Below are 27,619 nucleotides of genomic sequence, written 5' to 3'. Positions count from 1 at the left end.
GGGGTGCGGGCCGGGCCGCCGCGCCGGGCGCCGCGGGGGCGTGAGGTGGGTCCGGGGAGTCCCACGGGAGGGCCGAGAGCCGGGCCGGCGATGCGGAGGTGAGTGAGGGGCCGCGGCGCCTCCGCCGCCCCGGCGCCTTGCTCGGCGGCGTCAGGTAGGAGCGAGGCGGCCGCCCGGGGCGCGGGTGGCGGCAGAGGCCCAGCCCGGGAGCCGCGCCGCACCGGGCGGCCGCAGCCCGCGGGCCGCGCTGAGGCTCTGCCGCGCCGCGCGGTGTGTGTGTGTGTGGGGGGTGGGGGGCAGCTCGGGCCCTGCCGTGAATCCCCTGCGGTGCCGCGGTAACTCCCGCCGTTTCTTCCTTAAAAAGTGATTCGGAGCTTTCGTCTCCTGGTCAGAAACGTTTGGAGGAGTACGGGAAATTCTGAAAATCCGAGGGGGAAAAACAGTGTTTCCGAAAACTTAGCTTTGCGTTGATCACTGTGGCTTGCAGGTAGATTGTGTGTCCCATGTTACCTTGTCAGGAAATGATCAGATACATCACTCTTTTCATTAAACACTGCTGTTCGTTACTGAACAAAGTTAATATAGTTTGGTTTTCGTTTCATAATACGGATACTTGCAGTTTGTTGTAGCGTTGCCAAAAAGGTTGTCAGCAGAACAACCGCTGATTGCATATACTTAACAAAATTTAGTAATGCCAGAGTAATCTTTTGGCAGTTGATAATTGTTTACTCTAGAGTATTTTTATCAAAATGCTAAAGCTTTGCAAAACTCAAAATTAATTGGCATTGATAGAGCTTTTAATTGCATTTAACTGCGTCATTTTAAACATGTGATACTAATGTGCACACATTTATAACAGATAATATTTTAACTTGTACTTAAAGAAAGAATTTGTTTTTTCCACTCTTGACTTCTGTTTCAGTGATGTAATTCTGTATACCTTAAACTGCAGCTGTATTTACTTGTTGCTATAGTTTACCTTTATCCCTTTGAAAATGTTTGTTTGGATTATTTAAGAATATTGCTTTACTCTTCAGTCCTTTAAAACTTAGTATTTAAAGGGAAAAGCTTATAAGAAACAATTTGAACAGGTTATTCTAGCCTCTTTATGTTCTGAATCAAGGCTATGGAATTACATGTTCATGTTGAAACCTGATAGCTGGTTCAAACATCTGTTTGGTTCATACAAGGCTATTGCAGGGTAGATACCAAGTTCTCGTGTTTCAGAACAAACCTCTTCATGGTGAGATGACCCTCCCTGTTGGCAGTGACTCAGGCAGGGCAAAAAGGGAAGCTAGGGAAGCTTTGAAGCTGGGCAGTTTATCGTGGCCTATGTCTGACACTTTTGAAAATATCCAGTGTTGTAGTCATAGTTCTAAGCCTTTTGCCTGTTGTTTCCCCAAATCTTTTGGACATAAAAATGTTTCAGGTAGTAGGTGTGGTAGAACAATGTAAGTGAACTGACTAATGCTTGCCGGTCCGAGAAGGTGGTTAGCACTTGCAGGTGTGCAGGAGGCTTTATAGTTGCTGTTATGTTGTGCAGTGTAATGCACAACTTGCCGCTAACTATAATTTGTTAGTTCCAAATTAATTCATACTGAGGCCTAACAGTGGGTCTGGCCTTAATCTGACAAAGGTGTATTTTTTATTTAGGGGACTGAATGTACTTTACCTGCAGTATAACCAATTCAATTTAAAAAAAAGTTTTAAACACATTAAGATTATGTAACATTGCAGCAGTGGACCAGCAAGCAGACTATGTTTTTTTTAATAGTTACAAAGAAAGCTTCACTTGATGTATTCATCTTTCTTTTTTGTTTAAATTCTTGAACAGATTCTCTATTAATAGCTTGCCTTCATTCATACTTTCTCAGATGTAAATGAATTGTTTCCGCAAGTGAAGTGGGTAAGGCTGTGACCCCTGTAATGTCAGAGGTATTTAAGTTTGCAATGTGTTGGAAGTTGATTAACTTTGTGGAAGGCTTGCAAAATGGGAAGTTAAGTGCTTTTGAAAGGTGAGAACATAAAAGGCAACTGTGAAGAACAGGACAGTATCTTACAGTATATTACAGCCACTCCCTTCTCCTCCTCCCCGCCCCCCCCCCCAGTGTTGGGAAAAAGCAAGGAGAGGGAAATAGTGGATGAAACTTGATTCTTACTATCTTAGACATATGAAAGATTATAGTCACTTAAATGTGCCTCCTTCAGAGGGAAAAAATAAATAGATCTGTTGTGTTCTTCTCAACTCCAGTATAGAGTATTATTTCAGTCTGATAGTGATGTTGGACAGTCTGTATGTACTTTATCTTTCTTGATGATTGTGTGTGTCTAAAATAAAACTGAAGAAAATACTTTTAAACTTGAAAACAGTTTGACAGTCTGTTTACCAGACTTTATCTTAAGGAGGTTTGAAACTGTCCAGATGCTGTGTCTCAGATGTGAATTTTTTTGAAAATGCAAACGCTTCAAAGCACATAGCTTCAACAAGTTGTTGCGGCATTAGTGTGATGACACTGATGCCCATGTGTAATATCTGTGAAGATGAAATGCCTGCATACTTAGGATTTGAATGGCTACATTGTACAAGGGTGTAAGTAGGAGGCTTAGCAGTTCAGCATAGGAATGTTTGAATTCCTAGTGGTTGAAAAATGTAACTTTTCTTAAATTCTAAATCCTCTGAAGCTGTTACTACTTTTCTTTGAGGAAAGAACTTTGTTAAATACTCTTTTAAACAAGAGATGAAAATAATTACAATATGACTGACTTCCTTTGCTTCCCAATAGCTTCTGAAGGTTGGGCAAGCTAAGTAGAAAGACTAGCAAAAGATTTGCAGCATGACTGAATGCTGTCAAAGAAAAGATTTTGGAGAAGAGGGTAACAAGAAGAGGCAAAAGACAAAGAGTACTTGCTTTTTATATACTGAAGATAAAACCATCAGTAATTGCTGAAATTCTCTTCCTTTAACTGAATACAAGGTAGTAACAGGACAACTCAGCTGAGCATATATTCTTAGTTTGTGTGGTACCCTTTCCTGTCTTATCTAAGGAAAAATGAACAAACCCTGTTAAAGTACTGTAAATTTTTATTCATACACATTTTTATTCATATACAGTATGCTGTATACTGTAAGTTTATTTTTCCCCCTCTTGCATATCTGCTACCATGTGCAATGAAATATTTTCAACTTGTTCTTGTTTATTGATTGTGACCTGTAATTTTTACTAAGATAATTTCTTCCAGAGTATTTATATAACAGAAGTTGATGCATTTCCTACATTGTTGAAATGAATTATCATTCTAAAATGGTAAAAAAGAAAGCTTCTGGACTTGTTTTCAGAATTGGATGTTGCAGTGCAGATGCATTTTTTTTTCATATTTAGATTATTCAAGTTAGCAATAAACAATTTCTGTTATTTAAAGAACTGACAGGTTCTTAACTTTCAATTTTCTGATCCTCTATTACATGGACACAGTTTTCTACTTTAGTGTGCTCAAATGATATGCCTATGATGAGAGATGCTGTACACTTTGACAGAAATGAATGGTTGTTAAAGATGAGAAAAGATCTTTGTACTGGGTAGCTTTCATAGAATACTGTTTGTAAACTCAAGGAGAATATTTTTTTCTGTTCCTCTGAAATGAAGTTTCTTTCCTTTTCACTTACATGTGATTGTTCCATTTCCTTACAGTTCATTACAGTTTTTCCATAGGCCCTTGCTTCAAGGAACTAGAAACAGAAAATTAAAAAAAAACCCATAGCAATAATAAGTAGGAATGGATGTGTGCATGATCTGCAGAATTTTGGCTGTTATGAGACTGTATTCACTGTCTCAGATCTCACTGAAGTATTTTTACTGTATATGAGTGGTGCTGGTCATAGCACCACTATGTTTAAGTGATTTGCTGTTGTTCTACTTAGATCTAACTGTAGTTCCCTCAACTTAATATTAACTTTATTTTTGTTTATCCTAGGCTTTCTGCTCTGGATTTGGTTCTTTTCAAAATGAATACTGAACCATTAAAGACTGGACCCTCCAGTAGAATTTTTTAAAATTTTGTTTTAAAATTCAACATCTGCTTTGTTTTTTTTTCCTTCTACTTGGAAGCATCTACACAACTTTTAAAGTTTTAATCACAATGAATTCGGGTTTATGGAGTCAAGAAAAAGCAAGTTCCTCCTACTGGGAAGAGCGTATCTTTTACTTGCTTCTCCAAGAATGCAGTGTCATAGACAAACAGACTCAAAAGCTCTTGAAAGTGCCGAAAGGTAGCATAGGCCAGTTTTTTCAAGACCGTTCTTCTATGGGGCACTCCAGAAATATTCCTTGTAAAGGCAAGAAACTGCAGGTTGGATTAAAGATTCTGGAACAACCTCATGCAATCCTGTTTGTGGATGAGAAGGATGTTACAGAAATAAATGAAAAATTGGCTGAGCTACTTTTGGCCATTACTAACTGTGAGGAAAGATACAGCCTGTTTAAGAGCAAAAACAGGTTAACTAAAGGTGTCCAAATAGATATTGGCTCAGCTGTTAGAGTACAGCTGAGGTCAGGAGAAGAGAAATTTCCTGGAGTTGTTCGCTTCAGAGGACCCTTGTTGCAAGAAAGGTCCCTAACAGGGATATACTTTGGAGTAGAGCTACTGGTAAGTTTATTGCTCATAGAGAACATGATATATATTTTATAAGATTTATTTGGACAGGTAGTCATAATAAATTATATAACATTGTCACTCCTTAAAACTGTGTAATCTTTATTCTTTTCACAAATATTCTCATCCCTTTGAGCATGACAAGTACTCGGACTCTCAGATCCCTTTTAAGCAAAGGAGTTGAGTATTTTGGTTTTCCCTACATCTGGCAACAATGCATGTACAGGATATCATCTGTAAACGTAGGTTTAGAGATTAGGTTTACTGCTTTTTGTAAGGCCCTGGAGATCAAATGACAACTAGCTAAGATTAGAGGATGGGGCTGTTGTGTGTTCCTGTGAAGGTTAATGTCTGGTCTGTTCCAAGCATACAGGGTTAGATTTAGGAGAGTGCCACTCCTGCATTAGCACTATATTTTTCATAGTAACTCTTTAAATGTTAGGCAAATTCTCAGCAGTTTCCACTAAGAACCTTAGGGAATATCAGGCCTGAGCACTTCTGAAAATCTCTTCTCTATGTGGCATCTCAGAGGTATTTTTGCATGCTTAGGATTCATGTCTAGTATGAAGAAGTCTTGCCTCGATCTGGCAATATTAGATGATGGAAGCAAGACTGCAGCTAAAGAAAGCATGCCTCTCTAAGAGGGGATGGGAAAAGCCTTCTGCCTGTAGCTGCTTTCTCATCTAACGGTGTCTTATTTGTTCACCTAATATGGACAACATGTATTTTTGCCACAAATTCTGACTTAATCTCTGATGGTAATTTGTCAGGCAAATTCTTATTGTGATTTCTCCAAAACAAAGTATTATGCTACTGTTTTTGTACTAACCTGATTTTGCACAAAATACACTGGGTTTTCTTCTCCCTCTGACACTTAGGAAGAAGGTCGTGGCCAAGGCTTTACTGATGGACAGTACCAAGGCAAGCAGCTTTTCAGATGTGATGAGGATTGTGGGGTTTTTGTTGCTTTGGACAAACTGGAGCTGGTGGAAGATGATGACAATGAACTGGAAAGTGATTATGCAGCTCCAGTTGACACAATGCAGGTAGAACTTCCTCCTCTGGAGATCAACTCTAGGGTTTCTCTGAAGATAGGAGAGAGTATAGAGTATGGGACAGTTATATTCTGTGATGTCTTACCAGGAAACGAAAGTTTAGGATACGTTGTTGGAGTGGACATGGTAAGAAAATCTGACTTTAATCATTTTTTGCATGTGTGTTAGCTAGTAAATTACATGCAATATAGAAGAAGAGACATTATTCACAAGCTACTTCAGTGGAGGCTGACATAAAAATGGGAAATAAAGACTTGTGTTCAAAAATACCCCATGATAATTGTTTTTGACCTCAGGCAAATAGTATCCTATTTAATGCTGACAGCTTAGAAGTACTCTGGTTACTTTGAGGAGCCTCCACTGAGCTACTTGCAATGTTAGATATCAGTCTTCAAGTATTAGAGTTGAATGTTTGTCTTGTGAGATTGGCTTTGTCTTGTCTATTTTTTTTAAAGGCTGGAATCGCTTTTTTTCTTCATGGAACTGTTCAGTTCGTATGACTTTATTGTAAAAGATGCTGAACTTTAAGAGTAACATCTAATCTTTCTAGAAAATGTGAAATTTAATTGCCATTTAAAATTATTTCTAGCAGCCTCAGAACTTTTAAAATGAACTACTTGCAAATTCTTGGTAGTTGAAGGTGTGTGGGTTGTTTTTTGTTCTTTGTTTTTTGTAGATTAGATGCTTTCATTTTCTTGGTTGTAGTAGTTAGATAACACACTGGAACTGTTCAAACTTGCATATAAATGATGTATTTTATTAGAGGAATGCTTGTTGAAGTAGGAAGTTTTTTTTAGGCTTATATTTTTGCATTTTTTAAAGGATTATAATGCCTGACTGTTCTGAATACAAAGTTTTGTTACAAGGAAAAAGTTACTGTTAAACCTTTCATTTCCTGTTTCTTGACCATTGGTCAAACACGTTTCTGAGTTGAATATGTGCATTCTGTAAGAGGCAAATTTTTTTCTTGGGAAACATGCGAGATTTCTTTTAATTATTTTTAGGATAATCCTATTGGAAACTGGGATGGAAGATATAACGGAATACAGCTGTGCAGTTTTGCAAGTGTTGAAAGTACACTCCTTTTGCATATTAATGATGTTATACCAGGTATTCTCTATTTTCTTGACTGGAAAACATGCTTGGAACATCTCAACCTAGGCATGTTACATGACTAAAAGAATGCTGTGGGATTATATCATCTTAAATTCACTTGAACTAGTTTCACCTATGTTTTTGATATTTCTCTTCAGCTTCCTCTTTCTCTCAGACACAATATTACTAGGGGGAAGGATTTAATGTAGAACAGTATATAATGGCATATCGTATAGTATTCGGAATACCAGTGTGCCTGAATATGTGAGTGTCTGCAGCAGGAATCTTACTCTTGAATGTTGTTACATTTATTCAGTGAATTTACATATCTTGAATTGGAAAGCTCTCTTCTGTGGTTGAGATGTAAACATTTTGATAATATTATTTATGCATTCTATGCAGCTTAGTGACAGTATGCATTTGAAAGAGTAAACACTTGAAAACTGTTTCTGAGAAATCTATAAAAAGACTGTGCACAAATTCTCTATTGAGAAATACTCATTGAATCGTGTTAACTCGTAATCAGTACAGTTCTTCTGTTACACATGGGTGCTTTGAAAAAGGCACAGCTATAAAGATTTGTCTAGGTCGTTTGGCCCAAACAAAGTCCTTAGGTAGCTATAAAATAAGTAATTCTGTGATTCTTCTTTGAAGAAAAATTCATGTAAAATTTTTGTTTGAGTTCTGTTTGGAATCATGGGCTAATGCTGAGTGCAGCTTTGTAGCGTGTGTAATCTGTAGTGATTGCCTTGTCTCTCTTCTGGCCAACTCTGCTTTCTTAATACAGTCAGACTAAAGATGCAGTGTTAAATGTTACATATGCTCAGTTCTTCTGTAATTTTCATTTTGTATCTCTCACCTGTTTGTTTTAGCTGAGAGGCATATTCTTGGGTTCTCTTTTCTCTGGAGAATTCATGGGGCTCCTGTGTTATTGGGGAAAAGAGCATTTGCTGTAATTGTGTTTGGGGAAAAAAATCAGAACTTCATGCTTTTGTTTCCAGTATGGGAAGCATAAAGGTACATTGAAGAACCTGTAGTCAGTCTATTTAGTTTGTTCATTTCAAGAAATTTAGGTAGACTTCAAAGTAAAGTAGTTGCTGATGCAATGGAAGCATTTCCTATTTCGAGAGTGTTGGTTATGTACCAGAGAGGATTTTGCCTCACTCTCTTTTGAAACTTGCCATACCAGATCCAGTTAAATTTCAAGCAAAATTTCTCTGACATGGTAAGGCAGAGAAGAGAAAAACTAATACTTTATTCGTATACCACGTCCTAGAAACTGTGTCGCAGGACAGGAGACCTCCCAAGCTTGCCTATACCTCAAGAGGTGGTGGTGACAAAAGCTTGTTCAACCACAGTAAGCCAAAAGCTGCAGGTATGTATGAGAAGTAGCTTTCTTTAGACAGGTCAGATAACAGATTTGTTGTTTGAATAAAACTGTGGCCTTGTATTTTCTATCACTTTATACCTTCTGTAACATAGCAAGTTAAATTTCTCTGTGAGGTAGTGAAAGCTTAGAATATTAGCAAGTACTTCCTTTTTTCATTATGAACCTGTTAGTTTTCAGATTCTGTTAAAGTACAAGCAGAAGTCAAGACTACTCAAAATATCTTCATGTTCATGAAGAAGGAACTGGAAAGAAAACAATAATAATAACCCCCCCATCAGTGTGTTCTCCTTTTACTAGTGGCTATTTTGGGTTATAGAATACTAATGACAGTAATATTGTGTAAACCTTGGTTCCATTCTGACATTGAGCATTGACAGAGATGGTCTTTGCTGAAGTAACTATGGTTACATGTTGACACACACAGCTGTGTGTAATTGGGTCTGTAGTTTGATTACTCTGAAACACTTTGTCTTAACAACAAAGTTAAAAAGATACTTACTTTCAACTGCATTTCAAACTGCTTTATGCCCATAATTTATACTAATAAGAATTTAACACTTAAAGGGTATTTTCTGTGTTGTTTTTCAGATTCCTGACTTGAAATGTCAGTTTGGAGAATTAACTAGTTTTAGGATAATCTGCTACCTTGTTGCAAGCTTAGAACTGTGTTAGCTTTGATGTAAGGCTTGCTGTCTTGTGGAAAGGCAGTTCTGTCTGATTCGAAGTACATTAATAGATTTATATTATGAAATATGACCCTAACTAGCCTTTTATAAATGTAGATATATATCTTCAGTAAAACATGCTTTGTTTTCTAGGATCTACCTCTGAACCTGGGAATAGAAACAGATCTGAAGTCTTCTACACATTAAATGGCTCATCAGTTGATTCTCAACCTCAAATGAAAACAAAACCTCCATGGTATATTGATGAAGGTAATAAGAGATGATAGTCTTTTATGTAGACATGCATTTTATTTCAAAAAAGTATTTGTTCTTTAAATAAAGCAAAAAGGAATTTAAATTAAAAGCTGTTGGAATGTAGCTTCTTAGCAGAAGACATTGCATCATGGAACCCCATGAAAACATAGTCTGTCTTAATTGACAGACCTGTTGGTTTTATCCTTTTAGTAGATTACTTTCTTGGAAACATATGTGAAGCTATGTGGGGATGTCTGTGTCTTGCAGGCAAACGAAAAGTTAAAGGACACTATTTAGCTACAGGGAATGTAAGTCTTCTTTCCAAGTGTACAGTGTGATTATCTTTTGGATTGTCTTGTAGTTAATATTACAGATCTAAGGGAATTTTAATATTCTGCCATGCCAACTGATCAGTCTGGAGGAAAAGAAAATGGCTAATCATATGTTGGGTTTTTTCAGTAGCTTTTTTTTTAAAGTCATTTCTTTAAAATAACTTTGAATAACAGAATTCTTATGTGGAAGCACAGGTATATGTGCCCAAAGAATCAGTAAACGTTGATTTGCTTCCAGATCCAATGTAGTGTTTCTTTCTGCTGGTTAGCTTTGCCAAAGTGTGGCTAGTTCGCTCAGTGGCTGAGGGGAGCAAATTCTAGATTGTAGTAATATTAATTTACCGTAGAAACATAAGTCATCCCAGGAGCCTTAAAAAGGGGGGTGTTAAATTGGTTTTAGTTGCCTAAAAAAATGTTGATCTTAGAACTTACTTAAAAATTAGTTTATTTTAATAATATTTAAAAGGAACAGGGAAAGTATCCATTTTAGAAAGGAATGTGAAACTGAAGAGTTTTTTTCTGTTTTTTATTGTAATTTTTAGATACTAACTTCAGTTTATAAAGCAGTATGGGAAGAAAAGGTAATGAAGTAGAGGCTACTTGCTCTGTAAATCCCAGTTGTCTATTACAGACCATCTAGAGAGATGAGAGAAGATAAACATTTGTGCTAGTACATCTAGTTGTGATCTCATTTATCAAGCACTGTATTAGTCATGACTTATTTAAATCCTTTATTCTCTATGGGTACTGACAGATTCCTTGTGCTAGAACCAAAGTATCCTGTGATATCAGCCGGGGAATAAGCACTCTTCCAATTTCATCTCAAGTCTGCAAGCAATTACTCATCTCTAAGTTGGGAGCCAAGTCCTTTCTTGATTCACACCACTGATTTTTCACTAGATTTTGCCTGTTACAGTAATAATCCTTGGGAGTTATTAGCTTGTGTTCAAACACAAATTTTGGCATGAGGTTAAAATAAAAAGAAAAATCTGATTTTGATCTAAACCTTCCCGTAGTTTCTGGCTAGTATCTCACAACTTGTGTTAGAAGAACTATTCTCTTTGCTTCTTGGTTTCCTAAGTAACCACTAGTGGAATTATGCTGCTTCAGGATGACTGTTCAACAAGGGCTGCTTGCATCTTCACTTAGATCTGTGATTTTGACTGAGTTTAAAAAAAAAAAAAAAAAAAAAAAAAAGGAACTGCTGTCTCAAAGGCAGGTGGGTCAGAGTTCCCCTGTTTCACCAGAAGGAACAGAAAGTATTTCCCTGGGAAATCTCATGTCTAGAGAGTTTTCCAGCGTGCTGGCCGTGTCCAACAGTGCTCCTTTTTCTGTGCTGTTTGTTTCCATCTGTTGTCGTGAAAGCAACTGGGCTACAGTTGTGTTGCCTCGGTCAGGCAGCCTGTGTCTCTAGTGTTGCCCTGTGCAAACTTCTTCATTTATGTTCCCCACTGTTTACTAGATCCTAGCCGGGATACCTGTTACATTCGATCTGGCTTGTAGTTGCAGATACATTTATTGTTTGGCAGCTGAGTGTCCCCTTTGCTAGCGGGGAAAAAAATTTAGTTAACTTTTTTTTTTTAACAGTTGCTGAAGACCCTGCAAAATCGCTCACTGATTCTTCTCCAGGATTTGGGCATTCTTCACCACCTCTGCAGCCACCTTTAACAAACTCTGTGTCTACAGAAAACAGATTTCACTCCCTCCCTTTTAGTTTGACAAAAACCTCGAGTACTAATGGTAGTATTGGACACAGTCCTCTCTCTTTATCTGTTCAGTCAGTCATTGGTGATGTAAATACTACAGCTAACCAGGACAGTCCATCAACAGCAGGTCCTATCAGTAACTCGCATGGTCTTGAAGCAGGTTCGCTGGCTGAAGTTAAAGAAAATCCTCCTTTCTATGGAGTAATTCGCTGGATTGGCCAGCCCCCCGGAGTAAACGAAGTATTAGCTGGACTAGAACTGGTAAATATAATCTGAAAAGTCAATTTTATTAATTACCTGTGTCCTTAGTTTTGTACCTGGGTATTAGAGTCTGTATACTCTGCAAAAGTCTGAAAGAGTCTGTCTAAACAGATTGTCTTATGATCTGCTTATAACCTAGGTAGAACTTTAAATGAGCTTTAACTTTTGTGGCTGCATCAGGCCTTATTCTAAGATGGACTTGTGTCAGAAAGAGTCAGTGAGGTAACAGTGATCTCTGTAATCAGTGGTAGTAATCTTGGTACTGACAGACATGTTTTTGTGTTTTTATAGGCCACTTGTAAATTTGTAGCTGCTACAAAGAGGAATTGCTGTTACGAACTGAAATTTACTTTATGGTGATTTCTTCCCCAGTTGTGAATGGCTATCAATTATATTAATTTCCTTTGTATGCAGTTAGAGATGTACAATTTTTTTTATTCTGGGATAGCTTTCAGTAAAATTCTAGCTGAAGCTGTGTAGGTTTTTATGTAAAACAACAAACATCTTTAGTAAAGTAAGTGAGATATGACTGGGATTTCTGTTGGTACAAAGAATCCTGATCCTCTTTAAGATGAAGATCAAACTATAATTTGACATAGGCATTCTGAGATTGTATTTATGGGTTGTACATGTTAAATTTGGGCCTTGAACTTGCCTGTATTGCACTTCTGTTCTAAAATCTCAATTGTTAAATAACTTGTTTTTCAGACTTAAGTTGTATTACCTTTTCTTGGTGTATGTATTGTGTGCTTTGAAGCAGGCAGTGTTTCTGTGCAGACTAAATTATGCTGGAAATACTCACTCTGCCCAAAGCTTGATGATTTTATTTAAACCCTAAATGATGTCCAGTTGTGCATGTTTTTTCTAACTTTACAGAGGATCTGGGGAAACTGACTAGCTTAGTTAGATTCTTAAAATTGACCAGGTGTAATTCTCACTGTCCTTTCCCACCCCCTACAAGTTTCCTCTTATGCAAAAATTTAAGTGTTTTTTTATTTTGTATGGAGGGAAAAGTACATGTGAAGAAATGTCTCAGTCTTCTCAATAAAACAAGCTAAAGAACACCTCAGCTGAAACCTAATATAGTAAGTTGCAGGAACACTGTATATCAAACTTCAGAATAACTGAAGGATGATTTATGGGTAGCTACTTTATCAAACATCTTCTTTCTAGAACTCCATAATGAGAAAAATAATGAATTATCACTTTCATTTTTCAGGAAGATGAATGTGCAGGTTGTACAGATGGAACGTTTAAAGGAACTCGATACTTCACTTGTGCTCCAAAGAAAGCTCTTTTTGTTAAACTCAAAAGCTGCAGGCCAGATTCCAGGTTTGCCTCACTGCAGCCAGTTTCCAACCAGATTGAACGCTGCAACTCTCTAGGTATCAAGTTTGTTCTTATTTATCAGTTGGGAACTGACATGGGTTTTAGTTTGAATTATTGCTGCCTTCTGTATTTAATATTGAATGCTTGGAAACCTGTACAGATATTGCTTAAATGAGATTGAGTAGATCAGTTTGTATAGAACATAATACTTCTCTGAATTACTTATACTTTAAAACAAGAAAATGTTCATATATTTAAATTTTATGGAATTAAAGGGTTTCTTATGCTCTACATCTTTTACTGTAGAAGGGGTAAAGCAATTTTGCCAAAAATGCTAGTGCAACTCCAGCATTACATAATTGGAATTTCAGAGACAAAGGCAGTTATTTTTCTATAATGTCAGATGATCTTTTTTCTAAATATTAAAATAGAGAAGTCTACAGTTGTGGAGGTTAGTGATGGAAAACATGAATAGTTTTAGATTGACTTGAAATGTTTTAGATTTTTGGGCTCCTGTCAACAGCAAAGAAAAGTTTCTCTGTACTTGTAAGGTGGTGTAAACAGAGCACTTAAATGGGAGAACTTGGTTCGTGATAGATAAAGCCTACTTCAGTGCTTCGTGGTTTCAAAAGTACTCTTATGTGCCTTGTCAGTGGAATTTAAGGCCCTATTTTTTAAAGAGAGAGAGTGTCTGTTACAATAAATGCCATTCTAGTCCAGAGAAGGAATGCTTTTCACTAAGACAACACTTAAAAGCCATAAAAAAGCCATAAAAAAGTAATAGGACTTAAAAACTTAAAAAGCCATAAAAAAGTAATAGGAAAATCTTAAGAGGATAAAGTTTGAGGCTTTAAAGTATTTTTTTTCAAAAAACATTTCAGCCTTTGGAGGATACTTAAGTGAAGTGGTAGAAGAAAACACTCCTCCAAAAATGGAAAAAGAAGGTTTAGAGACAATGATTGGAAAGAAGAAGGGTATCCAGGGTCATTACAACTCCTGTTACTTAGACTCTACCTTATTCTGGTAAGTTCATTATTTGTATAGTAGTATCCCAACGTATGGGTGAGAGGGAGGGATGCTAGAAATGCAGAACATAATCTTTAGTTGTAATGACTGTCTTTACTGTGCATTTTATAAAGTCAAGCATTGTAATTTTTGGCATTTAACTTCTTCAATTTCAATGAGTTTATGTGCTGGCTAATGTGAAGTGCTAATCGATCTTCCCAGTGTCCAAACTGTACTGGTCTTAGGTATCTATATGCTTTTTGACTGAGGGAGTCCCAGAGCTGCAAGTGGTTTCAGGATGAGTGTACTGTGGCAGAAGTATCTCTTATACTTGTTCTTAGTCCTGCCTGGACATTTGCTTTTGTCTGCTACTGGAGAAAGGATACAGAGTTAGTGGACCTTTGCTCTCATACAACTGTGTTGTCCTCTGTCTATAATCTCTTTCTGAGCTTGTTTAAATCTTTGGTTTTCCTGTGGCTTTAGTTGGTTTGTCTTACACTGCTCAGGCATCTGGTTCTATCTTTTAGAATCAAAATAACCTCCTTTTTTCTTTGCAGCCTGTTTTCTTTCAGCTCCGTTCTAGACACAGTGTTACTCAGACCTAAGGAAAAAAATGATGTAGAGTATTATAGTGAGACTCAAGAGCTGTTGCGGACGGAGATCGTGAATCCTCTTAGAATGTAAGTGAAAGACAAAAAGCTAGTCTCTAGTCTAATATAAATTTTATGATAAATCCTGCTGGGTATGCGTTCTTTTCACAAATCTGAATTTCCCTAGCTGCTGCTGCTCAACTGTTAATTTTTTAGAGTATTTTTAGTTGTTAGTGGTAAACTTAATGTGGTTAGAAGTAATTATTCATTTTTAATGTTTAAATATTTTTATTAGCATTTGTTATTTGTGAATGGAGTCAGCATGAAGTGATTATAAAATCTGTATAGGTATGAGTACAAAAGCATTGATAAATAGAAGTTGTCATGTAAATATGGATGTTGTGGAGGAACATGCTTTCAATGTTTTTGACAAGAAAAGTGCTTGGGTTATCTTATGTGGAGTTGCAGAAGTTGTTAGATTTGGAAGGGCATTTAAAGAAACTTTAATTTTTGCATAGGGAATGCAAGTAGCCAAAACATTTTTATTAAACTTAACATGAGTTTTATTTTTTTAGGCACAGTGAACAAAGGAAATATGGCAAAAATGCATATTATGTTACTTCAGCTTATTTTTTAAAAAACTTGCAGTTAATGGTTGTAGAACTGAAATTGTAGACTGTCAATGAACAATTTATCAAGTTTCTCTTCTGATTCTTGGAATAAATGCTGGCTTTTGAACCCTTCATAAGGATCTCTGTACGCTACCTACTGTATTTCAGGTTTCTGTGATACAGACAGTAGGATACACAGAGTAGCAGAAATCTCAAGGAAGACAAAGTCTTACTTTTCCTACCTTTCTGCCATGTTTAAAACTTTCTCTGCCCTTTCTCTAAAGTTTTAGGGGAAAAGATTGAATGCTAAAACTTCAGTTTCTCAGGTCAGCAATACAGTTCTGTATCTCAAATGCTGACTTTTAAATGACTTCTGCAGTCCTACTGTAATACCCGTCATTCTGAAAATGATACATTAAGCAGTGCATGTTTGTGTGAAAATGCAAAAACGAGTAATTATGTAGCTGACTAATCAGAAAATAGTTATCCTTCTGGTAAGTGTTTTTTAAAAAGTTCTTGAAATTTTTGCAAGAACCCTGAGTGCTACTCTTAATTTGTGGTGGTGCATTTGGAAAACAATGAGTCAGGTTGAATACAGGGAGTCAATACATAGCTCTGTTCTCAATTAAAGAGGGATCAGAGAGCTTGTTTCAACGTTTGACTAGGGTTTTTTCCCCTCTTCTGACTTGATTAGAAACTAGTTAATAGCTTATTGAATCATTTATTTTAGATATGGATATGTCTGTGCTACAAAAATAATGAAACTGAGGAAAATACTTGAAAAAGTTGAGGCTGCATCAGGATTCACTTCAGAAGAAAAAGGTACCTGGGAGGTTTTCCTTTCTTTGGGATTTGTAAGAATTATACTGTGAAGTAACTTAAATACTTTTCTATATTATTCTAATATAAAACATGCAAATATTTCTTTGTAGCAATAATCTGCCTACCAGCGACCTGAATGAACACTGGGTAGTAAAAAGCTCTTTTCTACTGCCTTAGGTGTGTTTAGGAACCCTAGCCTAACAGTTTCTGCAATGACAACCTTTCACTGCCTCTGAAAAAGGAAACTCCCTTCTAGTATGTAGGAGAGATCTAAGGCTTCGTTTCAGAAATGAAGACACTGATAAAGTTGGGGACTTTATCCTCTTTCAGATTGTCACTTTGTTCTCCGAGGAATGAACTTCCCACCACCACATTTCATCACTATGTCTGTGTAGTGTTTTAAGAAATAAGCTAGTGTAAGTCACATTAGAAAAACTAAATGCCAACCTTTTGATCTTCTGCATATGATTAATTATCAGTGTGTTATGTAGCTATTTCTTTTTTGTCTGGGAGAACACTAGGCTCTTTGTAAATGCTAAATGCTAGAAACCAATATTTATTGCAGTTAGTGGCAGAAAGAGAAATAAGCCAGAAAACATTGTGTTATGGAGAATAGACCTCTGGGAAGCTAGTGTTTGCTACGTTCTCAGCGCTCAGTCTCTAGTATAGATGAATTTTGTAATACAGCTTATTTTCCTATAAGGGCTACTGTCACTACTCCTTAAGTCTACTCTGCCATTCTGCTGTTTTATTTTGAGTGCTCTTTCTTCTGGAAAAATTCTGTGGTACCAAGTGATTTCTCTGAAATACAGAACATCTTTTTAACCTTTACTGGCAAGCTTTGTTACACATTAAAGCTGTATCTTTTATTAGAGCTATTTGACTCTAAAAGATTAAATGAAGACTTGTGTCATGAAAAAGCTCATAGGTTGTCATAACCTTACAGTGTTACTGAAGCTGTAAAAATAAAACACTTATTTTTCATTTTAACATAAAGCTTATCATTATAATAATATTGCCTTTTTAAATCTGTATTAAAGACTGTTTTTACATGCTAACAAAACTTTATTTTTTCCCAGATCCAGAAGAATTTTTGAATATCTTATTTCACCATATTTTAAGAGTTGAGCCCCTGTTGAAAATAAGGTGATTTTTTTTGTTGTTGTGGAACTCTTAGAAGTGAATTTATCTATCTGTGGAGGCTGATGGGGAGGGAGGAGCTGCTGCCTTCCATGTTGAGACAGCCCTTAGAGCACCTTAGAGCACCTTTGACTTGCTAATAAGATTTGATGCAGTAAAGTTAAATCAATAAACCTGATAATTTTGCTTACTGTTGGTGGTTTTGTCCTGCTAGTTGTCTGTTGCGAAAGCTCATGAAAATGGTCACAAGGACTGGACAAAGATCCCTTACCCTCGTGCTGTCTACCTGAGAGCCCTTGTTCTTTCCTATTAGCAATGCTCGAGAGGGGTGTGTGAAAGAGGACCCTACAGCACTTTGTATTATGGCCTCAGTTTATAGCTATTTTGGGGCAAACTGCAGAAATTTCTGAAACAGTGTTTTAAGTGATAGACTCCAACTTATGTTTCCTCATGTCTTAAAAAAAAATATTTGAATGGTTTACCTTAGTCGAGCTTTTTTTTTTCTTTATTCAAACTAAGAGATACTAGCATTTATATATGTCTTTGTTCTTACTGTAGTGCTAAAAAGGTTCAATTGCTTAAACTCAGGCAATGGAGCTATAACAGATATGGGGATTGTTGCCCACTGCTGTTCTGCTTGCTGATACCTGCACTGCCCATGTGCCTGACACATTCAGTGACATCAGCAATGTTACCAGTTATTTCCCTATAGTTTTTCAGTCATGAAAGGAATTTTATTAATTATGTGTTGCTGTAGTATATATGCAGTGTTCATGAACTGTTGGGCTGCTCAGAGATATGGGAATGTGAACTCCAGAAACAGCACTCGGAACTAACTAGTGTCTCTCTGCAGTACTGCAGTCCGCTATGCAGACATAATTTAGGTCTACTGTGGCTGTTGTCTGTGGTACTTATGTAGAGAAATTTTGAATAAGTTTGAAGAGGCGAGAGATCAAGGCATATCATGAATCGAGAACTCTGTTGCCATCTCTGCCTAGACAGAAGTCTGTTTGTTGGCCACTTAATTTTATGAAAACTAAACACCTCAACAGCTTTAAGGGTATAATTGAGCCTATATAGGACAGGTCTTTAGAAAATAACTTGCCATATTGTGACGCGCACAGTTATTACTTCATCACTTCAGTTCTGTGAAGTACAATGAGCTGAAGAACCATTGTGGCTAATGGACTCCCCAGTGCCCCAACTCCCCCCTGCCAATGAAAACAGCTGGGGTACTGTTGTCTTCATGTGAGAATACACTTATAGTTTTAGGTAGTTAACAAGTGCTGCTGAGACAGAAATCAGAGTTAAAAGGAGTGAAGTAAAAGAAAGAAAAGATACCTCCTGTTTCACTTGTCACTTCTGCATTATCTTCTAGATATGTTTAATCCTTGTTTTGCAAAGCTTGGCCTCCAAGGCTTTTGTTCCTTCATTTTGCTTTTAGTACCTAAGTTGGTATATATTTTGATACATGCTGTACTGTGCATGTATATAGCTTTGAGTGTAATTCAGAAGTCTGCTTTTTTTCTCCCTGTAATAACTGTGTGGATAGGCTAAAAATTAATAGTAATACCTTTGTGCATTGCACTTTGAGAATCCACGCTTAAATGCTTCATTGTCATTTGAGGATTTCTCAGTGTATTTCAAAGTAGAGAGGATAGTGTGTAGGATATAGAAGATCTATGCAGGGGATGTATAGTAGATTTTCTGGTAGCTAATACTATTCTCCCAGTAAAATATAGCTGTTAGAGTAGACTTTCAGGATCTGAATTTTTAATTTGTTTTTAGATCAGCAGGTCAGAAGGTACAAGACTGTTACTTCTATCAAATTTTCATGGACAAAAATGAGAAAGTTGGAGTCCCAACAATCCAGCAGTTACTGGAATGGTCTTTCATTAACAGCAACTTGAAGTTTGCAGAGGTTGGTGACAGCTGTTGCTTTGCATCTTACAGCTTAATTCTAGAAATGATGATACTTAGATTTTTACCCATTTGGCAGTGGGATGAAAATGGGATTCGGTGTGAAGAGAGAATGCAGACATGTTGGTAATGAAGTAGTAGGTCAGTGGTACAGGTTGCCTATATTAGAAAAATAGTTTAAAGTTGCCTTAATGACATGTATCCTTTGGCTAAGCAGAAAAACTCTAACTTAGCACAAGCACAACTGGACTTTATTACATTTGACAAAGAATTGGATGATAGTCTCCTGGGTGTGTGTTTTGGTTAGTTTCAAACATCCAAATTTATTTTGCTTACTGTCTCACTAATTTTAAAGTCAGTGAGCCATGAATTCTAAGTAGCTTGAAGGTGGCCATAGCATTTCCTATAAAGCTCTATAACTTTAGATAACTATCCATCTCATTACATTATATTCTGCCATTTTATGTAGGCACCTTCTTGCCTGATTATTCAGATGCCTCGATTTGGGAAAGACTTCAAAATGTTCAACAAAATTTTTCCCTCTCTGGAATTAAATATAACAGATTTACTTGAAGACAGTAAGTATAACATGTTATGTATAATGAAAGTGAGTTGCTGAAAGTGACTTACACAGTGAAAGTAAGTACTGCTGCGTTTTCTATTTCACTAGTACGAGGCTTAAACTGAGGAGGAATTATTATAACCAGTAAACTTCCTATTCTCTTCCTCATGTCAATTGAAAGCTGTAATTTGGAAGAATGTATAGAATGTAATTTGCTTGATTATGTTTTTCTTTAACTTTTGTGTCCATATAAAACTATACTTGTTATTTCAAGACAGAGTTGTTAAAATTGAGCAAAATGATTCATTAAATGGAGATAAGTAAACTTAAAGCAAGGGTTAGCACCAAGGTTGGTTAACAGGGATTTTATGTTGACTCATTTTCATTAGTCTTCATCAGTTTGCATTGCATGTCTCTAAGCTTTTCTTTTTAATCATTAGTTGAAAAATACTTTTTTAAAGCAGAAGAGATCTGAGATTGTGTGAATTTTAAGCATGTAGTGATAATGTTTTCAACTATAAATGTCATCTTTGTTTATATTGGCCTTATTAATGCCTAGTTCTATTTCTTTTGTTGTATTACCTAAGGCAAAATATCTAGTTATATATTTGAGATAAGAGTTAATAAATTATTGATTAGTTAGAATAATCATCTAAGCTATGGCATGAAACACTGTTATGGCAATTTCACCAGTTTATGCTATTTATTTGCTTGCTGAGGTTGACAGACTTAAAAGCTAAGCTAGCTATTACCAGTATGATGAGAGAACTAACTTGATTTGAAAAGTATATTCTTACTTGCTTTATTTAGTTGATACAACTTAATGTTTGTTGTTTTATTTTTCACTCATTATTTAAACCATTTATTTTATTCTATGTTCTGTCTTAGGGGAGAAGTTAGGTCATATGATGGTATTTCTGCTTTACTGGGCAATCTGTTTTTAAGCTTTTTTAATCTAGGATTTTTTACCCACATTTTAAGTAATAGTTTGCACTCCTTTCTATACTCTTCTCCTTAAACAAAAAAAGCCCCCAAATCAGGAGACTAATGCCCTGTTTAAAAATGCAGCTCCCAGACAGTGCCGTATATGTGGAGGGCTTGCTATGTATGAGTGCAGAGAATGCTATGAAGATACTGATATTTCTGCTGGGAAAATCAAGCAGTTCTGCAAAACCTGCAACACCCAAGTAAGTTGTCTCTTTTAGTCATGTAGGGTTTAACCTAAATGGTGTGTACTGTAATAATCAAAAGGAAGATATAAGGGTTGTAGTGAGACCTTCTCACCAGTGCTGCTATAATTGCCTCTGCCAAGTAAAGTGTAGCCTTCAGCAACAAATCACGATTTCCACTTGATCCTGCAATGCATTCATCAGTTTTTTACTATAGACATGGCAACTGCCTTATCTAGCACAGAATACAGTGGAGAAGTAGTAAGAGCAAGCAGCTTGGAATGTGTTCCATGTGGCTTGCTTTAAATCACCATTTTGCACACATGTTACCTTGTTTGAATCAATAAATTTATGACATGCAACCATTTGACATTTAGAGCTGTTTGGTAAATTGCATGAAGCTGTCATGCTCGTGGCTTGTTTTGAAGTCTGAGCATAGCAGAAAATTGCTGCATTAAGTCTGACCTCTCTTCTGACCTTAAATTTGACTCTTCTGGGCATTATTGAACTGTGCTGGTAGGGAAAAAAGAAATGTTTGCTACTGTTGTTGCAGTTTCTTCTCTAATGCTGTTAATCTTCAATTCGGCAGTACTATTCTCTTTAGCTTTGTCTGCTACTGAAACAAATAATCGTGTGGGTTTTTTTCTTCTGAAATATTGCTTCAATTGTAGGTTCATCTTCATCCCAAGAGACAGAGTCATAAATTCAATCCATTGTCACTTCCTAAAGATCTGCCAGACTGGGATTGGCGACATGGTTGCATCCCATACCAGAAGATGGAGTTGTTCGCTGTTCTCTGCATAGAAACAAGCCACTACGTCGCTTTTGTTAAATATGGGAGGGATGACTCTGCCTGGCTTTTCTTTGACAGCATGGCAGATCGGGATGGTAGCTCATTAATTTATTCTCTTACTAATTTTCCTTTAAAGTTTTACCTGTATTACTTGTATTTTAAACTTCAGTGCCTATTTTTAACCAATTTGGAGATATTAACATCACTTAAGTATTTGATCTAGGGACAGCGTAATCTGACCCAGCCTTTCCTCAGTATATTGATTTCGTAGGAGCCCCTAATTTGCATGGTCTGAATTCTACCCAGATGCCTCAGTAAGTACAAAAGTAACTGCAGGAATTTTCCAGCAGTACTCTTTGTGCATTCTTCTATACCTAGCAAGTTTGACAGAGATTTTATTTTAAATACAGTTTCAGGAACTTTCAGTCTACACTTCAGTGGATGTACACAATTATCAGCATGCAAATATTATTTCTGTAGCTTTGCTTAAATGAACCTGTTGTCTTTGGAATAAAAAGAAATAACAAAATCAATGCCACTCCTTTAAATCTCTAGAGTTAGCAGTGGGAAACTGTTGCCCTGTAATAATAGGACTGTCAAGATATCAAGTGTTCTCTTAGATACTATTGCATTAAACACTGAAATAAGGACGCTATGTTCAATTCTAGTGCCTGAGAAAAACAGTAATAGATGCAAGTGTCACTCTTACTATGAGTTGTTTATATGGAGAATTCTTGAGCCCCTCTGTGTTGTGATTTCTTTGGGGTGTGGAGAAGATTCTTGCCTCCTGCTAAAGATGAAACTGCCACAGGATTAAGGTCTCAGTCATCTCCCTATACCCAAAAGGTTATCAAGCTTTGTTCTGAAGTGCTTGAAATATGTATGACTTAAGCCTATTATACTTGATTTCAAGAATGTAGATCATATGAGATAATTGGTGGATATCTGTCCTTCTGGAATTAGTTTTTGTGTCACAAATTTCTCTCTAGCTGGTGAGATACTAAAAGCTAAAAATAAGTTTCTGCTAGGGAACAGTGTCATTGATATCCATGTTTCTATTTAAATTTGCTTTTTTTTTTTTTAACATGGAAACTGGCCAAGAGCAAATTCTGTCTTAGAACAGATGCTTATGGCCTATAATAATCATCAACTGTTACGAGTTGTCACTTTATTTAAAAAGTTTGAGGTGTAGTGTATATTCAGGTCACTCAATGTTTTACTTTAGTGTTAACAACAAAAACCCAAAGTTCTTGTTCTGGTGGAGTTTTGTTTTACCTCGTAGAATGTACAAACTTGCAGAGCACACCTTCTGTATAAGAGACTAAATCCATTCCATGTTTTTTCTTAAACAGTTGGATATTTCAGAGAAATTATGTTTCTTTAGAAAAGCAAATAATTATCCTTGGCATGTTACTTTTTTATACTTTGAAGTTCTTGTGCCATTTAGAACACATAATGAAGTAATTATTTAAAGGCTAAGACTTATACTAGACTTAACTGCTTTGAATTTTTTAGATACTACAAGGTACTCTGGCAACTGCAGTTTTTGCTGAATGCTAGTTTTCAGAAATTTACCCTGCAGTAGTGTAGAATGACAGGTGCAAATTTCTTAGAAGGCATTTTCAAGAATTGGTGATATTGTAATGATTAAGTACAATATTGAGTAAATATATGTACATGCTATACTAATCTGCTTCTCTTTCTTTGTTTTTCCTCTTGTGTATAAAAGGAGGTCAGAATGGTTTTAACATTCCACAAGTTACTCCATGTCCAGAAGTTGGTGAATACCTAAAGATGTCTCTAGAAGAACTGCATTCACTGGATTCCAGGAAAATCCAAGGCTGTGCACGAAGACTGCTTTGTGATGCTTATATGTGCATGTATCAGAGTCCAACCATGAGTTTATACAAATGAACAATGGTCTCTGGAAAACTGAAGTAACAGTACAGAGATTTCTGCTGTTGCATTTACTGTACTCCTTGGTTAGTTGTAATGCAGCCGTTGCTGGCAATGGATGCGAAGACAAGGAAGAAGTTGACTCTGAGAAAAAAGGATTACTGTTCCAAAAACTACATGTGGAGTTTTGTCATTGAAGTATTTAAGCATTTTGCACTCTAGGAAGTGTGCTTGTGTGTGTTTGTTTTATAAACAAAGTTTAAATGAAGTTATTAAAACTTAAAGCTTTAAGTTAAGTGCATTGATTATATACAGACTTTTTTGAAAATAAGTGGAATTGTATCAGGAGAAAACTCCTTAGTCCTTTAAGAATGTAAAGATAATGTGTTCTCACTTGGTTTATTTCTGTGGACCAAGGATGATGAATTTCTTCTGGTCCCCCCAACACCTGTGCACCACTGCCACCATCGCATCCTCCATCCATCTAGCACCATAAATTAACTGCCTTCAGGAGAGAATAACTACTGCTTTAGTTTTAAATTGTTCATTGCATATTTTTTCCATTAGTCTACTCCATTACATTCAGTCACACATTCACATTTTAAAGAAATTAATATCCATTTAAAGATATAATTCCTTTCTTGTGAAAATCAAGCACACAGACTTCATATCTGTTTAGGATTTTTTGAGGGGGGCAAAAAGAGGGTATTGAGGGGAAGCATAATTACTGAAACAGAAATGCAAGTTAACAGATGTCTTTTTCTAATTGTATATTTTTAAAGAAACAAAGCAGACTGGAACAGAACAGCAAATAGATCCAAATCACTGGGAGGACAAAACAAAATACAGATTGCCTCAGGGAATGTTACTGAAGTGGACTGTAGTTCTTAGTAAAACAAAACTGACTTTTTTATGGTATGTTAAGCTACTACTGGGGGGGGGGGAAATACAGAATATTACATACTCCCCTCATTTTTTGGGATTACTAATGAATATTCAAGACCTTTGCATGGAAAGATAAAACCAGAAGTGAAAATAGTTCAGAATTTTACTGGATACCAAGTAGCTAATGAAAACTAACCAGAAAAACTAAGAAAACTATCAATGTTTAAAAAAAAAAAAAAAAAAAAGGTGGAAGTCTATTGGTGCCAGTTTGCAATGAAAAAGTTTTAGTTAAATACTTCTGTCTGCACTGATTAGCAAACATGCAACATGTGCACTCAGAAAATCTGATTGTACAAATAAGTTATAAATTGCATATAGATAAGCTATACATTTTCAACTCAAGAAACATCAAGATGTTTTGAAAGCTTGCTCATTGGGATCAAGTCTCTAGAAGGAAAGGTCATAAAATGTAACACAAGAAAACCCAGTTTGATCTGCTATTTTAAAGGCAATGGAGACTGATCCTGCATTGTAGAAAATGTGGTTACTTTGTGGTTCTTGAAAAACCTAAAATACTTCTTGAGGATGTACTTTACCACAGGGCAGTGTGGGGCAAGATTTGAAAATTATACCTGAAGGACTAAACCTGTCAGCTCAAAGACTGGAAAGCTGTACTGAGAGAACTAGTCTCTTCCATTGGCTGCTGGATGAAGTGTGCTCTTAATTTTTTCACTCTCAGGAGCAAGGAAGCTTTTTAAAGTAAGTTTCACTGTTTTGCCTCTAGTAGTCTCCTGGCTTCTATGGTCACTTGCCTCATTAATATAGTCTGTGCTGCTCAGTAAAACTGCTGATTCTTTAGTTTCACTACCACTTAGTGCTCTTGACTGCTCTTGAAAAACTTCAGACAGGCTTTAGGTGGTAGTTTCGGTAAATGTCCGCGTCAGTGGAAGGGGTTACTGTCCATTGGCTCCTCCTTGGCCATGTACTGTCCTGCTTGGGGACAGAAGCTGCTAATGCTCAGGTCTGCTGACAGTGATGCTGTGGAAGCATCTCTTAGGGAAAATTAACCCCAAAAGAATAATCTGTAAAGAGTGCATCTTGGCTAGGCCAGTCTGTGTTTGTTAAAGTGGTCTAGAGAACATTTATGCAACCTCAGCAGATGGTATGGTGACTCATCCCCTTGTCTGTATGTTGAAGAGGAAGTCTGGCCACAGCCTCCAGATATCATAAGTGAACTTTTTAAGTAAAGCAAACAGGCAAAAGACAAGAATACAAAAAAGGCAAGAATAATTCAAATATAAAATAAACTTCTAACTCATTACCTACAAGGTTACATTGTTCAATATCTTCATCCCTCTAGCCCCAACATGACTCTCAGCTGTACGGAAATTGAAAAGCAGTGCCCTCTTACAAACAGGAAGCAAGTATAAAGGATTTACAAAATGAACAAGCACAAACCTGTTTAAAAGGAAGACCACCAGTTTTGAAGATGTGGACCTTTTCTTCCCTCTGTGTAGTTTTCTCTGTGCATTAACTTTTGTATGGGCTGTCTTCAGCTCTTGTACCCTTTTCCTGCAGTTTCACACACATCACCTATAAGGTGATGTAAGTTATACGCGTACGTACTTCTTGCCTGTTCTTAGCTCAGAGATACAATCTTTGAGCTACTATGACCAGAGGGGGAGAGTTGGGCTTGGCAACCATTTTAAAGTTTTCTGGATGAATAATCCTATAGCAAAATGTAATCCATCCTTTTTCACAACTGCAAACATCTGATGGCCATGTTTTTTTGGACTGCATATTCTATTAGTAGAAGTGAATTTTAATGTGTAGATGTAAACAGTCTCTCTGGCTTCTTGTCGCCAAGCTTTTGGCCTTCGATTGAAAAGGGAAAAGATGACATTTGAAATCTTGCTGTGGTGTACGTGGAGAACTTGCACACAAAAAACTGAGGGAATTTAAATGTATTATTGCACACACTGACTAATACTGTGTTTTGAAATGCAGGCAGTAAAATACTACCTGCATTTTGTACTACTTTATATTATTGCAAAGCAGTACATAGTTTTGCAAACAGTATATGGTTATATGATCAGTTTATTATTAAGAAGACAGAAATGTCTTCTGTAGGGTAAATACTGGTTTTGACAAGTGAGTCTTTCTTCATTTTAATCCAAAAAGCTTCTAAGTATTGCTCTGTGATGTGCTTCTGCATAGGACAGTGTATGCAAAATGCTATGGAAACTAACCCTAACTGGTTTCCTTTCTTAGAAGGGGTTATACAGGCAGAAAGCTATTTCACTTGTGACAGCAAACCTGTAAAATAAGTTATATACAGGAGTCATATAAACTTTTTAGACTTCAGAATATATTGTAGGGGAATTGAATAAGCTATTTTTGACGAAACAGCCTGCATTTTAAAGCACCTCCTGCTCTTAAGTGTGATGCCCAATGATTCCAGTGACTAAGCACCCAACTTCTCTTTAGTGCATTTGGGAACCTTCCTTCTCATTTCTTGGGTATTTTTTTTTAATGGTAGGTCTAACCATAAATTAATAGCATTTAGAGGATTACTTCATTGTTCAGCTCTTAAACATTGCTAACAATGGCCTTAATCTATGAGTAAGGAAACAAAGAAAATACAGTTCCTGACAGCCTGTAAAAATATAAAGTACCTTTTTATAACTGGGGAGAGAAACTGCGCCCCTATTCTTAACTCTCAGCCCCTACTCCACCAATCAATTTTAGAAACTGAGACTCAGTGGAAAACTGAACAAATCTCTGCAGTACTTACTGCTTATTTTGAACCTGGGGGATAAAGGGTATTAATTAAAGGTGCTGCCTTGCATGTTGCTGTAGGGAACAGTGTAGGCTGCATCAGAATGCTGCCATCTTTTGGTGTGGGAGATGGTAAGAGGAAAAAATACATATGTTCAGTTAAGATATTTCTAATATATTTGTGACACTGGTTCTGAGCGCTTGAAAACAGTACTGTGTTTTACTAAATAGGCTGAGAGATTGCCAATTTAAGCAAGTACTGTGTAACAGGAATTACTCATAATCTTAACTGTTTGGTTCATTTCAATGCACTTATTTTTCTTGTGCACTTTATACTCTGCTGAGTAGATGAACTTGGTAACCACGTCTCTAATGATAGCCTGTTTAATATAATGTTAAGGCACAACATGCTGCAAATGAGAATTTTATGGTTTCAGAACTGACTTGGTGTAAAAGGCAGCCTTGAAGGCTGAGTGTATTTTTACCATTGTAACAAAGCATGTTTCACCGTGCTCTTGATATTTTGCTAAATAAACATCCCATGTTTTGTGCACCAATGGTTTCTTAAACTTACAGATGCTATCTCAAAGAATTGATTAGGGAAACGGTTGTATCAGGTTGCCCTGGACTAGCCTTATTTCCCTCTCCCCCCCCCACCCCCCAGTAATGTTAGAGAAACGAGCTGCTGCTGGAAAGGAATGTACCGTATG

The 27,619-nt window shown here is 36.6% G+C and overlaps 1 protein-coding gene across 7 annotated transcripts; it reads left to right on the top strand.

The window, feature by feature from the left end:
- CYLD (CYLD lysine 63 deubiquitinase) lies at positions 1-27,619 on the top strand. Of its 7 annotated transcripts, none has more exons than XM_062586188.1 (17): positions 1-98; positions 3,973-4,644; positions 5,529-5,831; positions 6,710-6,815; positions 8,077-8,175; positions 9,009-9,125; positions 11,030-11,409; positions 12,629-12,794; positions 13,620-13,761; positions 14,301-14,423; positions 15,675-15,766; positions 16,846-16,912; positions 18,695-18,827; positions 19,296-19,404; positions 20,457-20,575; positions 21,229-21,445; positions 23,080-27,619. In XM_062586188.1, exons 2-17 carry the CDS (start codon positions 4,138-4,140, stop codon positions 23,262-23,264), a joined length of 2,865 nt encoding a protein of 954 aa, XP_062442172.1. In that variant the 5' UTR covers positions 1-98; positions 3,973-4,137; the 3' UTR covers positions 23,265-27,619. The 7 variants fall into 7 exon arrangements, with proteins under 7 accessions (XP_062442172.1, XP_062442174.1, XP_062442171.1 ...); XM_062586190.1 differs by having other exon boundaries at positions 1-154; positions 5,529-5,696; XM_062586187.1 differs by having other exon boundaries at positions 1-154.

This window comes from Rhea pennata, chromosome 13, assembly GCF_028389875.1.
Source record: "Rhea pennata isolate bPtePen1 chromosome 13, bPtePen1.pri, whole genome shotgun sequence".
In the NCBI taxonomy this organism is placed as follows: Eukaryota; Metazoa; Chordata; class Aves; order Rheiformes; family Rheidae; genus Rhea; species Rhea pennata.
The sequence above is the reverse complement of the archived record's forward strand: the minus strand, read 5'-3'. Positions and strand labels throughout refer to the sequence as shown.